The sequence below is a fragment of the Hirundo rustica genome, chromosome Z, assembly GCF_015227805.2.
Source record: "Hirundo rustica isolate bHirRus1 chromosome Z, bHirRus1.pri.v3, whole genome shotgun sequence".
Taxonomy (NCBI): Eukaryota; Metazoa; Chordata; class Aves; order Passeriformes; family Hirundinidae; genus Hirundo; species Hirundo rustica.
Window position 1 is genome coordinate 55,683,265 of NC_053488.1, and position 16,397 is coordinate 55,699,661.

Sequence of the window (16,397 nt, forward strand, 5' to 3'; positions counted from 1 at the left end):
TTCTAGAGCCTATACTTCTAACAACTCAATTCAGAAACTGTTTAAATTGATCCGAACAGTAGAAAATGAACACTGATGGGACAGTCAAAGAACTTCATAGAGTTTTAAGAAGGTCCACAAAAATTAGAATATTGGACTAAACATCATAGGAAGTCTCTAAGAAAGTGAAGGCTGTTTGGAGACTCAAAAGGATTTAGAGCTAACAAACCAGAGATTATGATGTGAGCAATTATGAAAGAAGACTTGGGAGATATGAGAAAACAATAAGTACAAAGGCAGCTATGGGGAGGAATCTTGATACTGTGTACTTACGTACTCTTAAAGTGTTTTAATACTAGTAACACTATCAGCTGTTACCTACAGACACTGAAAAAGCCATAAGCAGGTGCATAGGCCTATACAGCACCTTTGCAAACTGCTGCTATAGTCAGCTCTTGGCTTCTTGCCTAACAACCAGTGAAATTGCCTAAATACAATACTCTCCAACTCCATTATGGAGCTTTTGCCATGTCACTTCAGTCTGGAAAACAATCAGTGCAGTTATACAGGAGGAGGTAGAGGTGTTCAACCACACTGTAACTTTTGCCGATGAAAAACCCACTGTTGCAGTAATAACCCAACATTTCTGAATTAAGTCTTACAAGAATCAGTTTAGATTAATCTAAAAACCAAAAAACCTTGCTTACAATGAAAAAATAATAAAAAATTCAAATTAGCATCAAGAAGCAAACAGAACTTGTTCAGATGGGTACACAGGGTGAGAATGATCAAAGACTAAGTGGCAGGGAGAATGCAAACAGAACAATTAATTTTTTATCAATATTATATATACTCCCTGCATTTTATAACTTCTGAATCACAGTTCCATCACAAGGAAGAAGTCCCAATTGCCCCCCTTCTGGCTATTCCTACCTACACACTGAAGGTCTCTACTCCTGCCACCTGTAACTCCTGTGAGACTCCTTCGGATTTACTGCTATTTTTCACTACTTGAAGAAGCTCAGAGGGGTCTGAATCACTAGACTAACACACAAAGTGAGGAATGCATGGTCAGGAGCAGAAGCAAAGCAGCATAACCACCTCTTTGAACCAGCAGTCTGATTTCATTACCTGTTGAGCCACTGTTTTACTGCTTAGGTAAAACTGCAGCACTGTTAGCTGGCTTTCCTCTATGTATCATCAGTTCTACTCATTTGGCCTAGTAGTCCCACAGGATTAATTCCCTTTCACACTTACTTGAAAGAGAAATAATCATTCACATTCATCATGATTTAGGAGTTTTTCAGGTATTTGTGCTACAAGCTTTCATGCAGGGGACCTCACGGCCCTACATATCCAAAAATACAAGCCAATCCTTCCATAAAAGAAAACCTCAATACACCTAAAAACCTCTCCAAAAGACTGAAACACTACAGTGTGTAAAGGGAGTAAAAGTGAACACTTTCAAATTCAGACATACTACCTTTCAGTGCAGGCACGTAGTTTTCTGTCTTCTTTAAAATCTGTTGATAGGTAGCTATAGCATTTTCATATTTGCCTAAAATCTGCTCAAGTGCTGCAGCTTTGTAAATGCTGTACACAAGTCCTGGATTGAGCTCACTCGCTTTCCTGAAGGATTTCAGAGCTGTTGAGTAGCTACCTCTGTTCAAGTAAGCCTCCCCTAGAGACTCCCAGCAGTTGGAATCCTTTGGATCAGCCCTGAGAGCTGCCTGCAAACTGAAGATATCAAGACATAAATTTATTTAAATGAAATATGATACAATTTAAAGTAAATTATTTCCTTTCATTGCATATACTCAGGACACTAATTTTGCATTATGTACTCTTCAGGACACAAATGCACAATTACACAGAACTTTTAAACAAAGCACAATTGCTTTTTTCCCTTCAGAGGGCATTACAAAATTTTAGGCATTGTATTCCCTGAAAATTAAATAAATTGTAAACCCTGGCTATTCAGTGCTATAGCAGCTTGTCTGTGCCTGTCACCAGGCTTGTTAGTACAAAACACTGCTATCTTAACAAGACAACATTCTGTGAATTCTAGAACTGAAGAGAATTGAATAGAGACAAAGTTTGGTCAGACCCATTTCCTATTGTTAAGTACAAGCCATAATCACCTAACTTCTTTTGAAAACTTGCTATGAGCAAATATTGTTTCACTTGGATTTGTAGAAAAGGATTTAAACCAACCAACAGTTGTCTTACTCAGCCACTGCTTGTGACGGCTGACCAGTTCTCAAGTAGTAAAGTCCACGATGAAGCCAGGCCCATTTTGCTGTACCAGGTCTTGCTTTTTCAGTTACTTCATTCAGGATTGAGAGAGCGGTCTCCTAACAAAGCACCAAATGCCAAGTTAGTAAAAAAAAACAGGAAAAAAAATATTATGACTTTCGATGGTTTCCTCAAAGCAGCAAGGTGAAGGATGGAAAAAAAGAAGTTAGGCAAGCTAAATAAAGAAAACCCCCAACTTTCTCTTTATGTTCCCTACTGAAAAAATCCTTCATCTATATCACATGTGATGACTCCAGTGTTATGCTTCATTCTCCCACCCTTCTCCCCAGATAAATTTAATTTGGAATTGGAACATAAAATTGAAGCAAGCAGAACTATAAAAGCTGCTAAGCAATGACAGAACATTTGTTTCCTGATCTCAAATACAGAGGAACCTGAAGTGATTCCTCAAAGGATTAGTAGAAGAACAAAACAGTAGTAATCTGACATTCTGAATGTACAATACCATGTCTCCAAGTTCCACACTTAGGTTGACAGCTGCTGTACCAGATTCTTCATCTGTCTCATCCAGTTCGAAAGCCTTTTTATAGCAGCCGCGAGCTCTACTTTTGTCTCCAGCGATGTCTCTGTAGTAGTTACCTAGATAACAAAAGGTGCTTCCCAGGTAGCTGTCCAACTTTGCAGCCTGTGAGGAAATACAAACACAACATCAGATAGCATTCTGACAGCATTACAGTCATGGACAGGTTCAGCGATAACTACTTGCTCAGCCTCTGATTATCATATTTTTTAAGCCACTTCTGTGATATATTTGAGCTGTCAAACTTTATTTTAAAATTGCACAGGTTACCTGAGCTTTAAATATCTGGAAAATCTGCTACAAAATCTCATGACACAAAACATTTTGTACACAAAGGACTAAAACAGTTGTGGTAGGAAAAAGCAAATCTTTATGACATTTCATAATTTTCTTGTTCTACTCTATTTCAATCATTATGTTCATACTCTTACCACATTACATCACTATTAACTCCAGCCACTTCTAAAGTTTCAGTTCCTTCTTAGATGCACTTGGCAGATTTGCTTATAGTTAAGAAACCCACAGCCTCCAAGCAGCAGGAAACAGCTTTGTCAATAATAATAAAGATTGCAAAAATGGTTTAGAACCAAAAGAGCTGTTCAACTACCTCGGCTGCTATACTCTGCTGTTATTAAAGTGCAAACAGTAGGCAATGATTTATGTTCCCGATACCTATAATGAGTAAAAACCATAAACACGGTGAGTTTACAGTGCCTAGAGTTTTATTTTGTATACTTCCAAGTTACTAATACAGATGTCAAACTAAATCTTTTGGATTCATGTTATGATCTATGTTCAGAGAAAAAGCCACAATTGCTAAAACCCCAAAGATCAGGAAGAACATAAATTATGGGGCTTTACCAGCTTACATCCTTAGACAGACAGTGAAACCCTCACACCATTCTCAACCTTTTTCCTTCATGTTTTTTCAATTTGAATTCTGCCCACCCCATTTCAAAAGGTCTTCAAAGACATATGCTGCATATCTAGAGGCCTCCACTTTCCAACCCCCAAAGACAGAAGATTGAGGGAATCACCACTAGGTTTTGCCAACTGAAAGGCCCAAAGGATTAGCTGAAAAGAGGAAAACAAAACCAGGAAGATTCAAGGTAACTGCACAGCTCCCTGCAATGCCTTCTTGCACAGCAGAACCTCGTTTGCAGACGCTGGAGGCTCATACATTGTAACAAAGAGAATATTCAAGTCTCTCATTCCAGTCAGTGTATTTCCTTATTTGGCTTCTGATGTAGGAAAACACTAATTCTACAGTTAAAGAGTTTAACAGTTAAACCAGTCTTTACCTTCAAGAAATGAGTGAGTGCTTTTCCTTTGTCTTTTTTCGTCTCATCACTCATGAACCAGTATGTGAGCCCCAGGTACTGATGATACTCTGCAGTTTCAGCCTTTCTTTCAATAGCATTTAGAAAACTAAACAAAATGAACACAGGTCAGGTCAAAAAAATTCTCCAAGGCTTCAAAACACTACATTCTACCCTCCCATAACACTTCTCTGTTAGAAGAAAGAAAACAGAAGTCTACCTTTTTTCTGCCTGCTCATAGTCCTTTTGGGAATAATGGATGTAACCCTCTAGAGCATGGGCCTCAGCCAGATGAGGATGGGACAACAGAAGCTCTTGTGAAATCTGAAAAAGGATGTAATTTTTCCCTAGTTACTTCTTCTATGAAACCAAGAATTGTACTTAGCTCACAGGAGTGACAAAAAGCACTAACCTTTGAAGCCTGATCCATTAAACCTTTGTTTAGATAAGCCTGACCCCTGAGAGCTAAAACCACTGGATCACTGCTTCCATCTACAATCTAGAAAACCAAGTAATAAACACAATTAATTTATTCTCTCCCCACATTAAGAAGTTAAAGTTGTCAAAAGCAGACAGACTGCATGAAGATTAAGAAAGCATTTAGAGGTTTTCACTATTACCTGTGAGAAGATTTAGAATAATTCAGATGAAGATCAAGTATAAGACTCTAGAGAGCAAGGACAAAGGTACAGAAAACAACAAAGAATAAAACTGTGTGACAAAAACAAGGGAAACAATTTCTGCTGAAGCTTAACCCTTCTTCTTCATGACAAATGACAAGTGATTGACAGACATGGGAGGCAGGATTATAACATGAATTCAAATGAAGATGAGTAACAGCATAGAACTAGTAAGCAACCAACAACAGTGAGCAAGACCAGACAAAGTCAAAAGTGACAGCTTCTAAAATTAGAACTGCAAATGAAAAAGCTGCAGCAAAGCCTGAAAAAGCAGGGATGGAAGAAATGTTCGAATTGCATGACAGCTGGTAGAAATGGTCTAAACCACAAAGTTGAAAGGAGGCCAGGGTAGAAATGCTCAGATTAAGTACAGAAAGATAAGAGCACTTTTTAATATTTAAAAAACAAAACCAAAAACATTTTAGTCAATAAAAATACCTGCTCAAGTGCTTTAATAGCTTCTTCTGCAGCATCAGCATCAGCTATTTTAATCAAAGTCTCTGCTTTCAACTGAAGGGCAAGGTTCTTCCACTGAAAATTAGGACCCTCAGGATTTCCAAGAGCTTCAAGAGCTGTTGACAAGAAGAACCTTTCATCAAGTTAAAAGAGAAAAGAAAAAGTACAGAGAGCAGCATTCTTCCAAATATTTTTAAAATCCTGTTAATTACAATTTTTCTGTCTAACAAAACACCATTCAGACTGCTCTCCCCATATATAAGAAATTGTCCTGTAAAATTTCTATTCATTCAAGTTTAAAAATTAAGTCAGTTCTAGGAGGTCATGTCAGATGCATGGACACTGACGGCTTTCTAGCTGCCGGCCTATAAACAAAATGCTACAATTTTCCTGACTGGAGTTCTGAAGAAACACGACTTTTGAACAAACAAATCTGCCTTGGCGCCTGTACAAAAGTTACTTTGTACCCTTTACTGCAGTTCTGATTACTTTTTGAATACACAGTATCATCTCACCTCAGAGACTGAAGACATCTCTGTTGAGCATCACCATTCTCCAAAGGCAAGAACTTCTTGCGCAACTCAATTAATTGTATTTATTTATTTTCAGGTATGATGAACTTTTGTCTCATTTGATACAGCTACTAAGACAGGACAAGTAAAAAGGAACGTTTCCCCAAAATTGTCTCCAACTTTGCACTCAAGGTTTGCACTCAAGAAAAATTTCTGAATCATCAGCATCTTTTAGCAAGGAACTTATCTTCCATTGAAAAACAAAACTTGTTTTGTTTGCTCTGAGCCTGACATTTTAGTTGCATCTGGCACTACCCAGATCTCACAAAGGAAAACAAAACACTCGATCTCTATTTATATTCCACATCATTTGCGTCTACACAGAATTCAAAATTATCTCTTCTCCAGGCTAGAAAAGAACTTGACAGCCTGTTTATTTCTTCTCATATGCTGCATTTTTTAATCCATTTGATCAACTTTTTTTCTAGTCTATTGACTTCTACCCTTGCTTCGTTTTTGAGATGGAGTGGATAGTTACCAAAACTACACACTGATTTTATTATGCTGCTCAGGTTCTTAAAGCCACTGTGTGTTGATAGTATGTTTCACTAACTATTCCCTCCTCTGAAATTGCTAATATTTTACTTGCCTGTAAAGCAATGCAGAGGAAAGAAACAGTCTTATATTTTCACACCAAATGAGGACCTTCAGCACTCTTCTTCCATGAGAGTGTAGCGTAACTTTGTGAGAGCACTTCTTCCCACAACTCAAACGTTTTGCATTTAAAATAATGAATAAAATTCTAGAGTCTTAACACTCAGTTATGCACTCTGGTAATCACCCCAAAGTTTTGCAGTCTGCTTTGCATAGCAGCAAACGATAACCTTATTAGTCAGCATTCATAAACAGCAGAGTTATCAGGGAAAATGTCAGGGACACCTCCTTCCAGCCTAAAACCAGACATAATTACTCTACTATGCTCTACGTTTTAACTTGATAAACCCCAACACTCAGTGTTACAACTTCTTAACCCAAGGCTACTCAGTTTCCTTAACAGCCATGTAAGAGAACTCACCAATTACCATCTGGAAATCTCCTTTATCTATGAGCTCATAAACACCTTGAAGCAGTTCTAAATAAGCAACTTTTAAAAGGCTGTGTACCCCAAAATATATTTTTTGCACAAATTCTTTAACTCTATTGGTTCAGTTTTAACTATTTCAACCACTAAATATACCAGACCCTTCAGCAGTTTTCCTGAACTTTCCTAGAACCCTTTTTAAAATTCAGAGCTGTGCTACCTACTTTGAAGCATTTCAGTGCCAAGACAGTTTCAGCAAGCAATTATAGAAACCCCTTAAAATTTCAGCATTTTCATCTTTATCTTCCTCAGTCAGTTCCTAAGTGGTATCTCATAGTTCCTTAATGTTGTGTTTCCTTGTCTTGTTTTACACACACTGCTATTAATCACAGATAAGCTGTTAGATCAAGCTTCTGAAAAGAAGGGTCATGGTATAAAGATATATCAGTATATCTTGAGCTCTTCCACACTGAACATAGATGGGAAAAGAATTGCCTCATTTTCACTCTTTCTCCAATAAATCTCTTTTTTACCTATACTGTTCAGTTTTCATTCTTCCTCCACCCAAATTTATAGGTATTTTTAATTTCCCTCACCAGCAAGTATTTCCTTTGACTTCTCATGATTTTTTGGCCAGGTCTTCTACAAGTCTTTCTTGAGAAATTATTCACTGCATTTGTCCCTGCCACACAAGAAGTCCACTTTAGCTGCCCCTTCATTTATAACCACCAGAGAGTGGCTCTGTTCAGCTGACACATGCATTATTAGATCACAAAAACTGCCCTCACTGCCAGCTAGCACAGAAGAAGTTTTATGCTAAGCGAGTTTCTTCAGATGCAGCTGTACTATGCATAATTTCTGCATTTTACATAATCTCGATTAAAAATTTGTTTTTCAGGTTGAAGCATGTTATCTACCAGGCTAAATATTTGTGACACCTATTCTTGTGGTTTCAGGCAATCTGTCGCCTGCCAGCATTGGTCAACCACCAGCAAAAGCAGCACACCAGAACATGTAAACCTAATTATCAACCATCCAATGGCTTTCTGGATCCACTTAGCGAAGCATTTTCCCTGTTACTAAGACTAAGCAGCATAAGGTGTTTTTCAGCTGTCATAAACCAAGAGAGGTAGCACGAGCTCGAGACTGCAAAAAGCGAGGGACTGGGATGACTGCTAATTCAGACCTACCACAAAAAGGCCACATTGACTGCAGTACATAAAGCAGCATAGCTCTTCAGTTGCTCTTTTAATTAGCAGGCAGTTACCTTGATTGCAGGACAGGACAGCATTCCTGTGTTCATGGAGTTTCATCTGAGCCTCTGCTAAATAATACCAGGCTGCTGGACACTGGTTAGTCTTCTGCAAACCTAGTAGGAGTTTAAAAAACACACTTTAAAGTTGCTTAGGATTGCAAAGACAGGGTAACTAGTAGATACTTTACTTCCATACAATGCCACCAAAAACATTTTATCAATCAGACAGTAAGACTTTGAGTAATTTTTTCTGAGTGTTTAGACAGTCTTGGACATAGAGACCTCCATGCAACAAGGCAAAAACTAGAAAGCATGTAAGTTAGGCTTAATTTTGTGATATATAATGTATATGTAACACTACTTAGACTGAAACTTTCTGATGAACGTGCCTTAATTAAAGATGCACCAATAAAACTGAACTTCTGTCTTCTCATATATAACTAAGTAATGTCTGGAAGCCTCAATGCTGAAGATGCAAACATGTAGCTCATTGGAGCAGAAATTATTTCCAAACTCTATATTTACATATTATATCAAGAACCTTGTCTTTGTGTTCTTTCCCCTGTAAGTAATGTCTATGTGCAAAAGTAAAAATAGAAAAATAATATTAATTAAAATACTACGTTTCGTCAAAATATACAATGGCTATTTAAGCCAGAAGAATTTGTTTTCCAAGGAACACCTTTTCCTCTTCATGTAATTCATTTCATATTTTAGGCAAGATGTTTTTCATGGGCTGACACAGGTTTTTAGTTATGGAGGAATGTAGATTATTTTTTCCAGGTCAGGACCTTGGAATTGCTTTAGAAAGGACAGGGACCTGTCAGAAGGCTAGTTTGGGATATTGGCATCTGTTGTGACCACTCTGAATGCCAATTGTGGCTTTGGGCAGTAGCCATATAAATCCCGATTCCCTGCAGGTCGCTCTCTAGCTTCCAGGTCAGTCACCAGGTAACGTGGTGGGCGGCAGAGGAGGCCCGGCTCAGGCTCCGCTGCCCTTGGGGGGCCGGGCCGGGCCCGGCCAGGCCTCTGAGAGCCGCTGCCCAGGCAGGGAGCAGCCCGGGCCGGCTGAGCCCCTTTCCCCCAGCTGCTGCTGGCGGGGGAGAGGGGCGGCTGCAGCTCGGCAGTGGGGCCACGTGCCCGGGGCCACGGCAGAGGGGGCCAAGCCATGGCCCGAGTTAATAGCCGCTGGCAGCAGAGAAAGAAAGCCTGCAGCTTTGTAACAACCCCGAGCTGAGCCGCCCTAAATGAGACCGAGGGGTGGAAAGGAGAACATCCACCAGCCTCCCCCATCAGCAGGGCTTTGCATCTCTGCAGCCTGGGGCAGAGAGCACATGGCCACTGCAGGCCTGGGCAGATTTAACCTTTTCCTGCCAACATGAAGCTTCCAAGGCCTAACCCTTCCCTGAGAAAGAGAAGGAAGAGACAGAATAGTTGTAGAAAAGACACCGCAAGTGGAGCAAGAGTGAAAGAACGGATAAAGGTTATTGGACAATGGGATTGAAGAAATGGACTTCTTTTAACTGGACTTCCCTGGGGTAAACTATGGAGAAATGGACTGTTTCTTGTAACAACTTATTGTTGTTTGGGGGAATGCTGGTTCTAATCAAAATTGGGGACAGATATGATTGAGATTTGAGTGAGAATCTCAAAGCCCTCGGCTCCTGGGGTAAAAGGAGGTCTTTGTTTCTTTTGAGATAGAGACGATTTTGGAGATAGAAGAAGAGAATCCCCGTTTTGTACTAGAAGCAGCATTCTTAAACAGTACCCCAAATACACTGAGAGGCCCATGAGTAGCCAGGGAAAAGGCTGTTAATGGGAAGAACTGCACAATCTACAAAAATTCCAGGTGGCTGCAGATTTATGCCATTGGGAGCCACAAGACTGTTGTAGTCTTGTGGTGAGTGTCTCCATGGTACTCTAGAGAGACTCCTCTCCCAAAGTGATGAAGGATTATGTTAAACTGATTAAAAATCAGAGGTTGTGTCTCTTTATGTTATTCTGTAAGAAGGTTAACAGTTTGCAGGGGGAGAGAAGAGTGTTTTGGAGTTTCATTCTGTTTTGTTTTAGTTTTTTCCCAACTTTCTTTTTTCCGTCCTTTTAGTATGTGTTAATAAAACTATTTGTTTATTTTTAAGCTTGAGCCTGTTTTGCTTTTTTTTCTCCTAATCTTTCTCCCACAAAAGGAGAATAAACCCTAAGACCACTACACTAAATTTTGCAACCAAAATGTGAAACCACTACACTGTTGTTTCACAGTGGAATATTTCAAAATTCCATTTCAGAAACAATCTTATTCTAAACCTAGAAGAATGGATGCAGGACGTCACAGAACAGTCTGACTAACTCATGAATGCTTACATCCCGATTATTCAGCCAGTTTTCACTACAAGCTGCCACAGCAGCATAGTGAGAGTGGGGAGTCTCATTTTCCCACTATATTTATTATATATTTATGAGCACTTTGGAGAGAGTTTTGCCATTTCAACACAAGCAAGTTAATTAACAGATGAGTAAGCCAAGTCTTCAGCAAACACGGTTACTGTAAAATAACAACAAAAAAGAAAGAAACTTAAAATGTTTCTCTCTAAACACTCAATGTAAGCCTTTACCCAATGTAAGTGTTAAAGAGGGTTTAAAATGAAGTAACTTCAGAGAAAAGTTGTGGTGGTGCAGAACTGTTGACCCGACCTAGCCAGAGGTCATCTCCCGCCCGGAGCGGGGACAGAACCAGACACAAAAAGTAATTTTTGTTCAGGTAGAGAAATGCAGTGACTCTACCAGATAAGTTGAATTACATTTTACTTTATAAATTCTACATTCCTTCATCTACTGCTATAGCTCCATTCAGTGTTTCATATAGTTATTTCCCCAATAACAGTAGGATTAAAAATAGTTCACCTTAAAACACTACAGAGCTGGCTATAATACAAATGAAAGGTTTCAGAAATGTTATACTTAAAGCCATATTTAAAAAAAAAATCTGAACACAAGCAGACAAAGTTTTCAGCATTCTTTTAAAATCTAGCTGTTCTTAGAATTTGCAACCTACTATGAAAGTATAAGATCCCTTACCTTTTCAACATAAACTAAAGCTGGTATTCAAGTTACAACTACTTACATCTGATATTACACATTTACCTTCAGTAAGACTCTTAACAGCCTCCTTGTATTTATTTTCTTTGAGGCATTTTATACCAAACCCAATGATGCCTGGACCGCTGTCTGCATCCATCTCCAAAAGCCTAGAGAAACAGTGCAGGGCCTTTTCCGACAAAGTACCTGGTTTTAGAAAAAGACATGTTTTGCAGGGTTTTAAGATTAAAAAAACAACTGCAACAGCTTACCTTATCTCTGTAAGTGACTATTATCCTTCAAGTTCAAAGTGACTTTCCAAAGGCACTACACACTTACCATCCTCTATCCCATAAAAAATCCAAAACCCAAGAAGTAATCCAAAAACTCAGTACCATGAAACAAAATAAACTGACAGTCTGAAACCTGAATAACCACTTCCACTAAATTACTCCAGATATACTTCCGTTATTAATAAATATTCATTCCCTCATATGCTTTTCATGTAAGTTCAGTTGAATGCCCATGTGTCAAAATCTGCCACAAATAAATCAAAATAATTGCGTACCTACCAATTTGCTGTGATAAGCTTGCTGAAACAACCTTGCCATGAAACCATACAATTTAATGTTTTAGCTTCATTTTAACTGATGCTACTAATTTTTGATGCTTGTATTTAGCTGTGATTGCAGACTAGGCAATGTTTATAGGTAGTTTGTGACTTGTTGCAACAACCTTCAAACTATTATTTTATTAAAGAAATTACTGATTCATGTGGCACACCAGCTGCTTTCATCTGCATCTGCTAAAGGTGACTTTACAATGCATCTGAATTACCAAGCCTACGAGAAGGGCAGGACATGAAGGACTAAAACATGACTCAGATGTAAACAAACAGCCTTACTAAAACTTAAGCAGCATCCCTTCCCCTCCAAGAAGCTTGTAGGACAAGGAGATGTTGCCAGAGTGCCAGAATACAAGAAATGCGCTAACCTTTTCCTTTGAAAATTAGTTTCTGCCTGTTTCTCCAAAACATAAAGCATTTCCAAACACTTTACAAATGTTTGAGCCTGGGCGTCATTTGTCTTCATACTTTCAAAACAAAGTGAAAAATTCTCACCTGCTTTATTTTGCTATATTATTCCATTTCTTCAAAAATGGAAAAGGCTCTTTTCTACCTAAGCTGAAAGTTATTTCTAGAGGGTTTTTTTTTTTCTGATTTGGTTTCCTTGCTTTAAAGAGAAATAAAATCAACTTCTGATGCCTTAAACAATAAAATGAAAAGCTAAAATCTAATAATTACCTTTGAAATTGATGAGAAAGTGTCCAACACTATTGCAATGCTGTTTAGTAAATTACTCAAAATAGTAATGCACAGTTTCAGATCCCTGCACTTCTGAACACACCATGTTTTTGGGTCTTTTTCCCTCAAAGATTCTCCTTTTTCACTCAGAATACATGTTTATTCCCTATCCCTCAAGGCACACTTTCTAATAGCGTTTCACAACTGTTTATCTGGGTTTTTTGTTTGTTTTTGATGAAAGAGAATCTGTCAAGAATAAACTAAGTGAACCTCAGAGCACCGGCTAACACCTTTTCATTTTTTCTTAAAAGCTCAAGAAGCTAATCATCTATCTGGAGAGGCTGCTTTTCAAGTAAGGCATGTTTTCGTTGAGACTTCAAAAGAGCTGGACTTCACTCACAGGATGTTTTTGTTACTTAGAGTCACTAGTCAGTTACAGGGCTAGGAAGTGGCAAGCCATAGGACCAAACACCTCATTTTTGGAAGCATAACACAGAAGAGTGTACTTGTACACTCTTTGTGAAAGGTAAAAACTTGTAAATAGATTGTCACAAAACCAACTATTTAAAAAATTTAAGCCCCAGAAATGCCTCAATTCATCCTACTCACCTGACTGTACAAAGTGCAAGCAAAGTATTTCCAAAGGGTAACTCATAGTAGGGTACAAAGCCATCATATCATGACAGGCCTTTTCCAACCTAGCTACTTCATGAGGAAACTTGAAAGAAAAATAAGTAAACAGTTATTTGTGTGAGTTCTCAGATGTGAAATAATACATGTATTTTCTTACTAGAAAGACACTTTAACATAACCTTACTTTTAACAAGCACTCTATGAAGTCTTTGTAAAGATTTTTGTGGTCTTCACCAGGAACAGTGTCAGCAGAGTGCAGTGCATGTTCAAATGCAGTCAAAAGCTGAAATAACAAACAATCAGGAACGGGGAAAAAAAAAAAAAAAAAGAAAAAAAAAAAAAAATGATTATGGAAAGGTTATCTTCATAGAATAGAATATTTCAGTTGGACGGAACATGCAACAATCACCTAGTCCACATGACTCAGAACTTCAGATCTGACCGAAAGCTAAAGCATGTTATTAAGGGCATCGACCAAATGCCTCATGAACACTGACAGATTTGGGGCATCAACAGATTTTCTAGGAAGGCAGCTTCAGTGTTCGACCACCCTTTTAGTAAAGAAATGCTGCCACATGTCAAGTCCTGTGAACTAGTCCCACACATTCTATGCCAGAAAGAATAACTAGAAAGAATAACTCAGCAGTTCCCTCTCCACTCTCCCTGCTAAGAAAGCTGTACAGTAGAGGGCATCCCTCAGTCTCCTCCAAACTAGAAAAATCCAAAGTTACCATCTGCTCCTTAGAGGACATGCCTTCCAGCTCCTCTGTATTAAAGTGGATAGTTACATGTTATTACCTAGATCATACTCATTAAGTTTACACTAGTGCTATGAATAGATAAAGTCATGAAGCAAGTTCCTTATCATGAAGCAGCACTCAGCATCTAAATTGTCTAGTACAAAATGAAGCAACAATATGCTGCCACATAACCTAAGATGGTTCAATGAAGGTAAAATTTTTAAGAACATACATTCTTCAAACATAATCTCAATTCAAAGAAGGAAATTAGGTTACTATCCTGTAAGGTTAGCTGTCAGCCCTCCTCTCCACTCTGGTCTAGAAGTCCAGTAATTTTTTTTTGTTTTTTTTGATTCTTTATATATTGGGGAGCACAGACACCAGAGTGCAAGCTAACAAACAAGCATGCTAAACAAAAAGGCGTACGCAGCTTGTCACAAGAGAAATATTGAAGTGTGATACCTTCAGATCCACATCCTTCCAGGTTCAGGTGCTTTACTCAAAACTGCAGTAAACTGTAGATTTGCAAGTGAAACCTATTCCTGATGCTTATGTTGCCTTAAATATATTTTCAAATTATTTTTTCTTTCCAAAATAGAAAGCAGTGCTGCCTGCAGCACCTCTTTTTAACATAAGTTCCTAAGTTAAAGCCTTTGTCTCCGCAAAAGTAGAGATCTGCCATCTGAAATGACTTCAATTTGTATTTTCTCTTTTCCGAAACACTGCCATCAAGCAGATGGCAGACGAGAATTTTCCACCTTTCATGTTGAAGGAGGTTCCTCTTCCAATAACAGATAAATAAGATAAAACAAAATGAACTCTGCCTGCAGCAAACACAGGATGAGTATAATTCATGATCGTTATTTTTGGTTTCAATCACCTTTGACACTTTCCTAAGAAGTTAAAGCTTAACATCTACAGGAGAAAAGAAAATTTCAACCAAAATATTCTTATCTAGGATAAAGAATAGGTACAAGGAAATGGAAAAACCTCACAAAGCTATGTCTTCCAACTTGGATGAAAGCAGGAGGAAGTTTGTTGTTTTGAAGAACATCTGTACTGGTTTTGTGTGGCAAAACTTTGCCAGTGGCAGGCTAAGTGGGGTCAGTTCTATGAGAACCCAAGCTGCTAGAAACTTCCCCAATGTCCAACAGAGGCAATCCCAGCTGGCTTCCAGACAGACATGCTGTTGGCTGAGGTCGAGAGCATCAGCAGTGCTGGTAGTGTCTCTGGGATAACAGATTCAAGGAGGGGAAGAAACCAGTGCCACAGCAATTACAGGCAAAGAGATGAGTGAGGATATTGGAGAGCAAGAAAAGGACCCATGCTGGAGGAGTCTTACTGAAGGACTACATCCTGTGGAACAAACCATGCTAGAACAATTTGTGAAGAGTTTAGGTGACTCATTACACCTAAGGCTCATCTCAGGCTGCCGTGCAGTTGCTGTTTCTGCCAGAAAGTAAAACTGCCCAGCTTTTCTTCAGAAGCTTAGTACCTCTGAACATTGAAACAGTCAACTCAGACAAAAAGACTTCAATTACTAGTTGCACTGTACATATATGTACCTAGCTGAACAGGAGTGAGAAACATTACCAACTGCCCAGTCTTATTATCCTGGTCCCTTGTACTGTCTTTCAGTAACTGGATCATCTTCTTCCAAAGCTGATGAAGCTCTGTCTTTTCTGCACCTTCTTCCTGTTTCATCCTTATTAGTTTCTGCCAAGTTTCAGCCACCTATTGACAGGAACAAATGACCCATGCTGTTATTCTTTAAAGAGCTGAAAGTACGATAAAAGTAGTCGACAAGTCGTCAAAATTCACTGAAAACTGGGTGAATAAACTCCTTAATGCCAATGTAGCTTTAAGAAGTCAGCATTATTTACTGGGTAAGGGATGCATGGGGGACTGCTCCACCTAGAGTGCATTCCAATACTATGCCAGCGCATTGCTTACATGCATTCATCATATACATATTATAATCACTTATTACCATAAACCCTGCCCCCTGTTTCAGTCTTTTTATACTCCTGTTTCGGCTGTGGCTGCATTCCTAAGCCAGATCTCCTCCCCTTATCTTTCTTCAGATTTACCTGCTTTCTGATTAAATACATAGAAAGTCCCAAAGCATTGTGCGGGACCTCTCCACCTTCCAAGGTACAGTAAGTAAGGTAGAGAACATCAAGAGTATATGAATTCTGACTCTGGTTTCTGGAGGAAATCAACAGTAAAAGTAGACCTAAAGATCCAGAGCACTATGAACAGAAAGGAAACAAATGCAGCAGTCCACACTGAAATTCCAGTGTGGAAAAGTCAACAGAAACTGAAAAGAAAAAATAAAAAAAAGAAAAACTGAAGAATAACTTCAGTTTCTTGTTCCATATAGAGTAAGTATGCCTTCATATGGTAGTATTAAATTTAGTTTACAAAGCAAGTATACAGTGAGGCTTTGGAGCTAATTAATAGCCTTCAGCCCTACACTCTGTGCTATGCAAAATTTTTCATCTTCCATTGCTGGAGGAAAGGTGGGA

At 38.6% G+C, this 16,397-nt stretch overlaps 1 protein-coding gene across 4 annotated transcripts in view; it reads right to left on the reverse strand.

Annotated features, from left to right (window-relative positions):
* SKIC3 (SKI3 subunit of superkiller complex) overlaps positions 1–16,397 on the reverse strand; it is a 48,094-nt gene that overhangs the window by 27,493 nt on the left and 4,204 nt on the right. For all 4 annotated transcript variants that reach the window (XM_040089730.2, XM_040089731.2, XM_040089729.2 and 1 more), the window contains 12 exons: positions 15,463–15,603; positions 13,314–13,412; positions 13,106–13,214; positions 11,260–11,400; positions 8,131–8,232; positions 5,253–5,386; positions 4,547–4,633; positions 4,355–4,458; positions 4,117–4,243; positions 2,741–2,920; positions 2,209–2,333; positions 1,463–1,716 (listed from right to left, as the gene is read on the reverse strand). In XM_040089730.2, the coding sequence (XP_039945664.1) occupies positions 1,463–1,716; positions 2,209–2,333; positions 2,741–2,920; positions 4,117–4,243; positions 4,355–4,458; positions 4,547–4,633; positions 5,253–5,386; positions 8,131–8,232; positions 11,260–11,400; positions 13,106–13,214; positions 13,314–13,412; positions 15,463–15,603 (1,603 nt within the window). The remainder of the gene's footprint in view (positions 1–1,462; positions 1,717–2,208; positions 2,334–2,740; positions 2,921–4,116; positions 4,244–4,354; positions 4,459–4,546; positions 4,634–5,252; positions 5,387–8,130; positions 8,233–11,259; positions 11,401–13,105; positions 13,215–13,313; positions 13,413–15,462; positions 15,604–16,397) is intronic.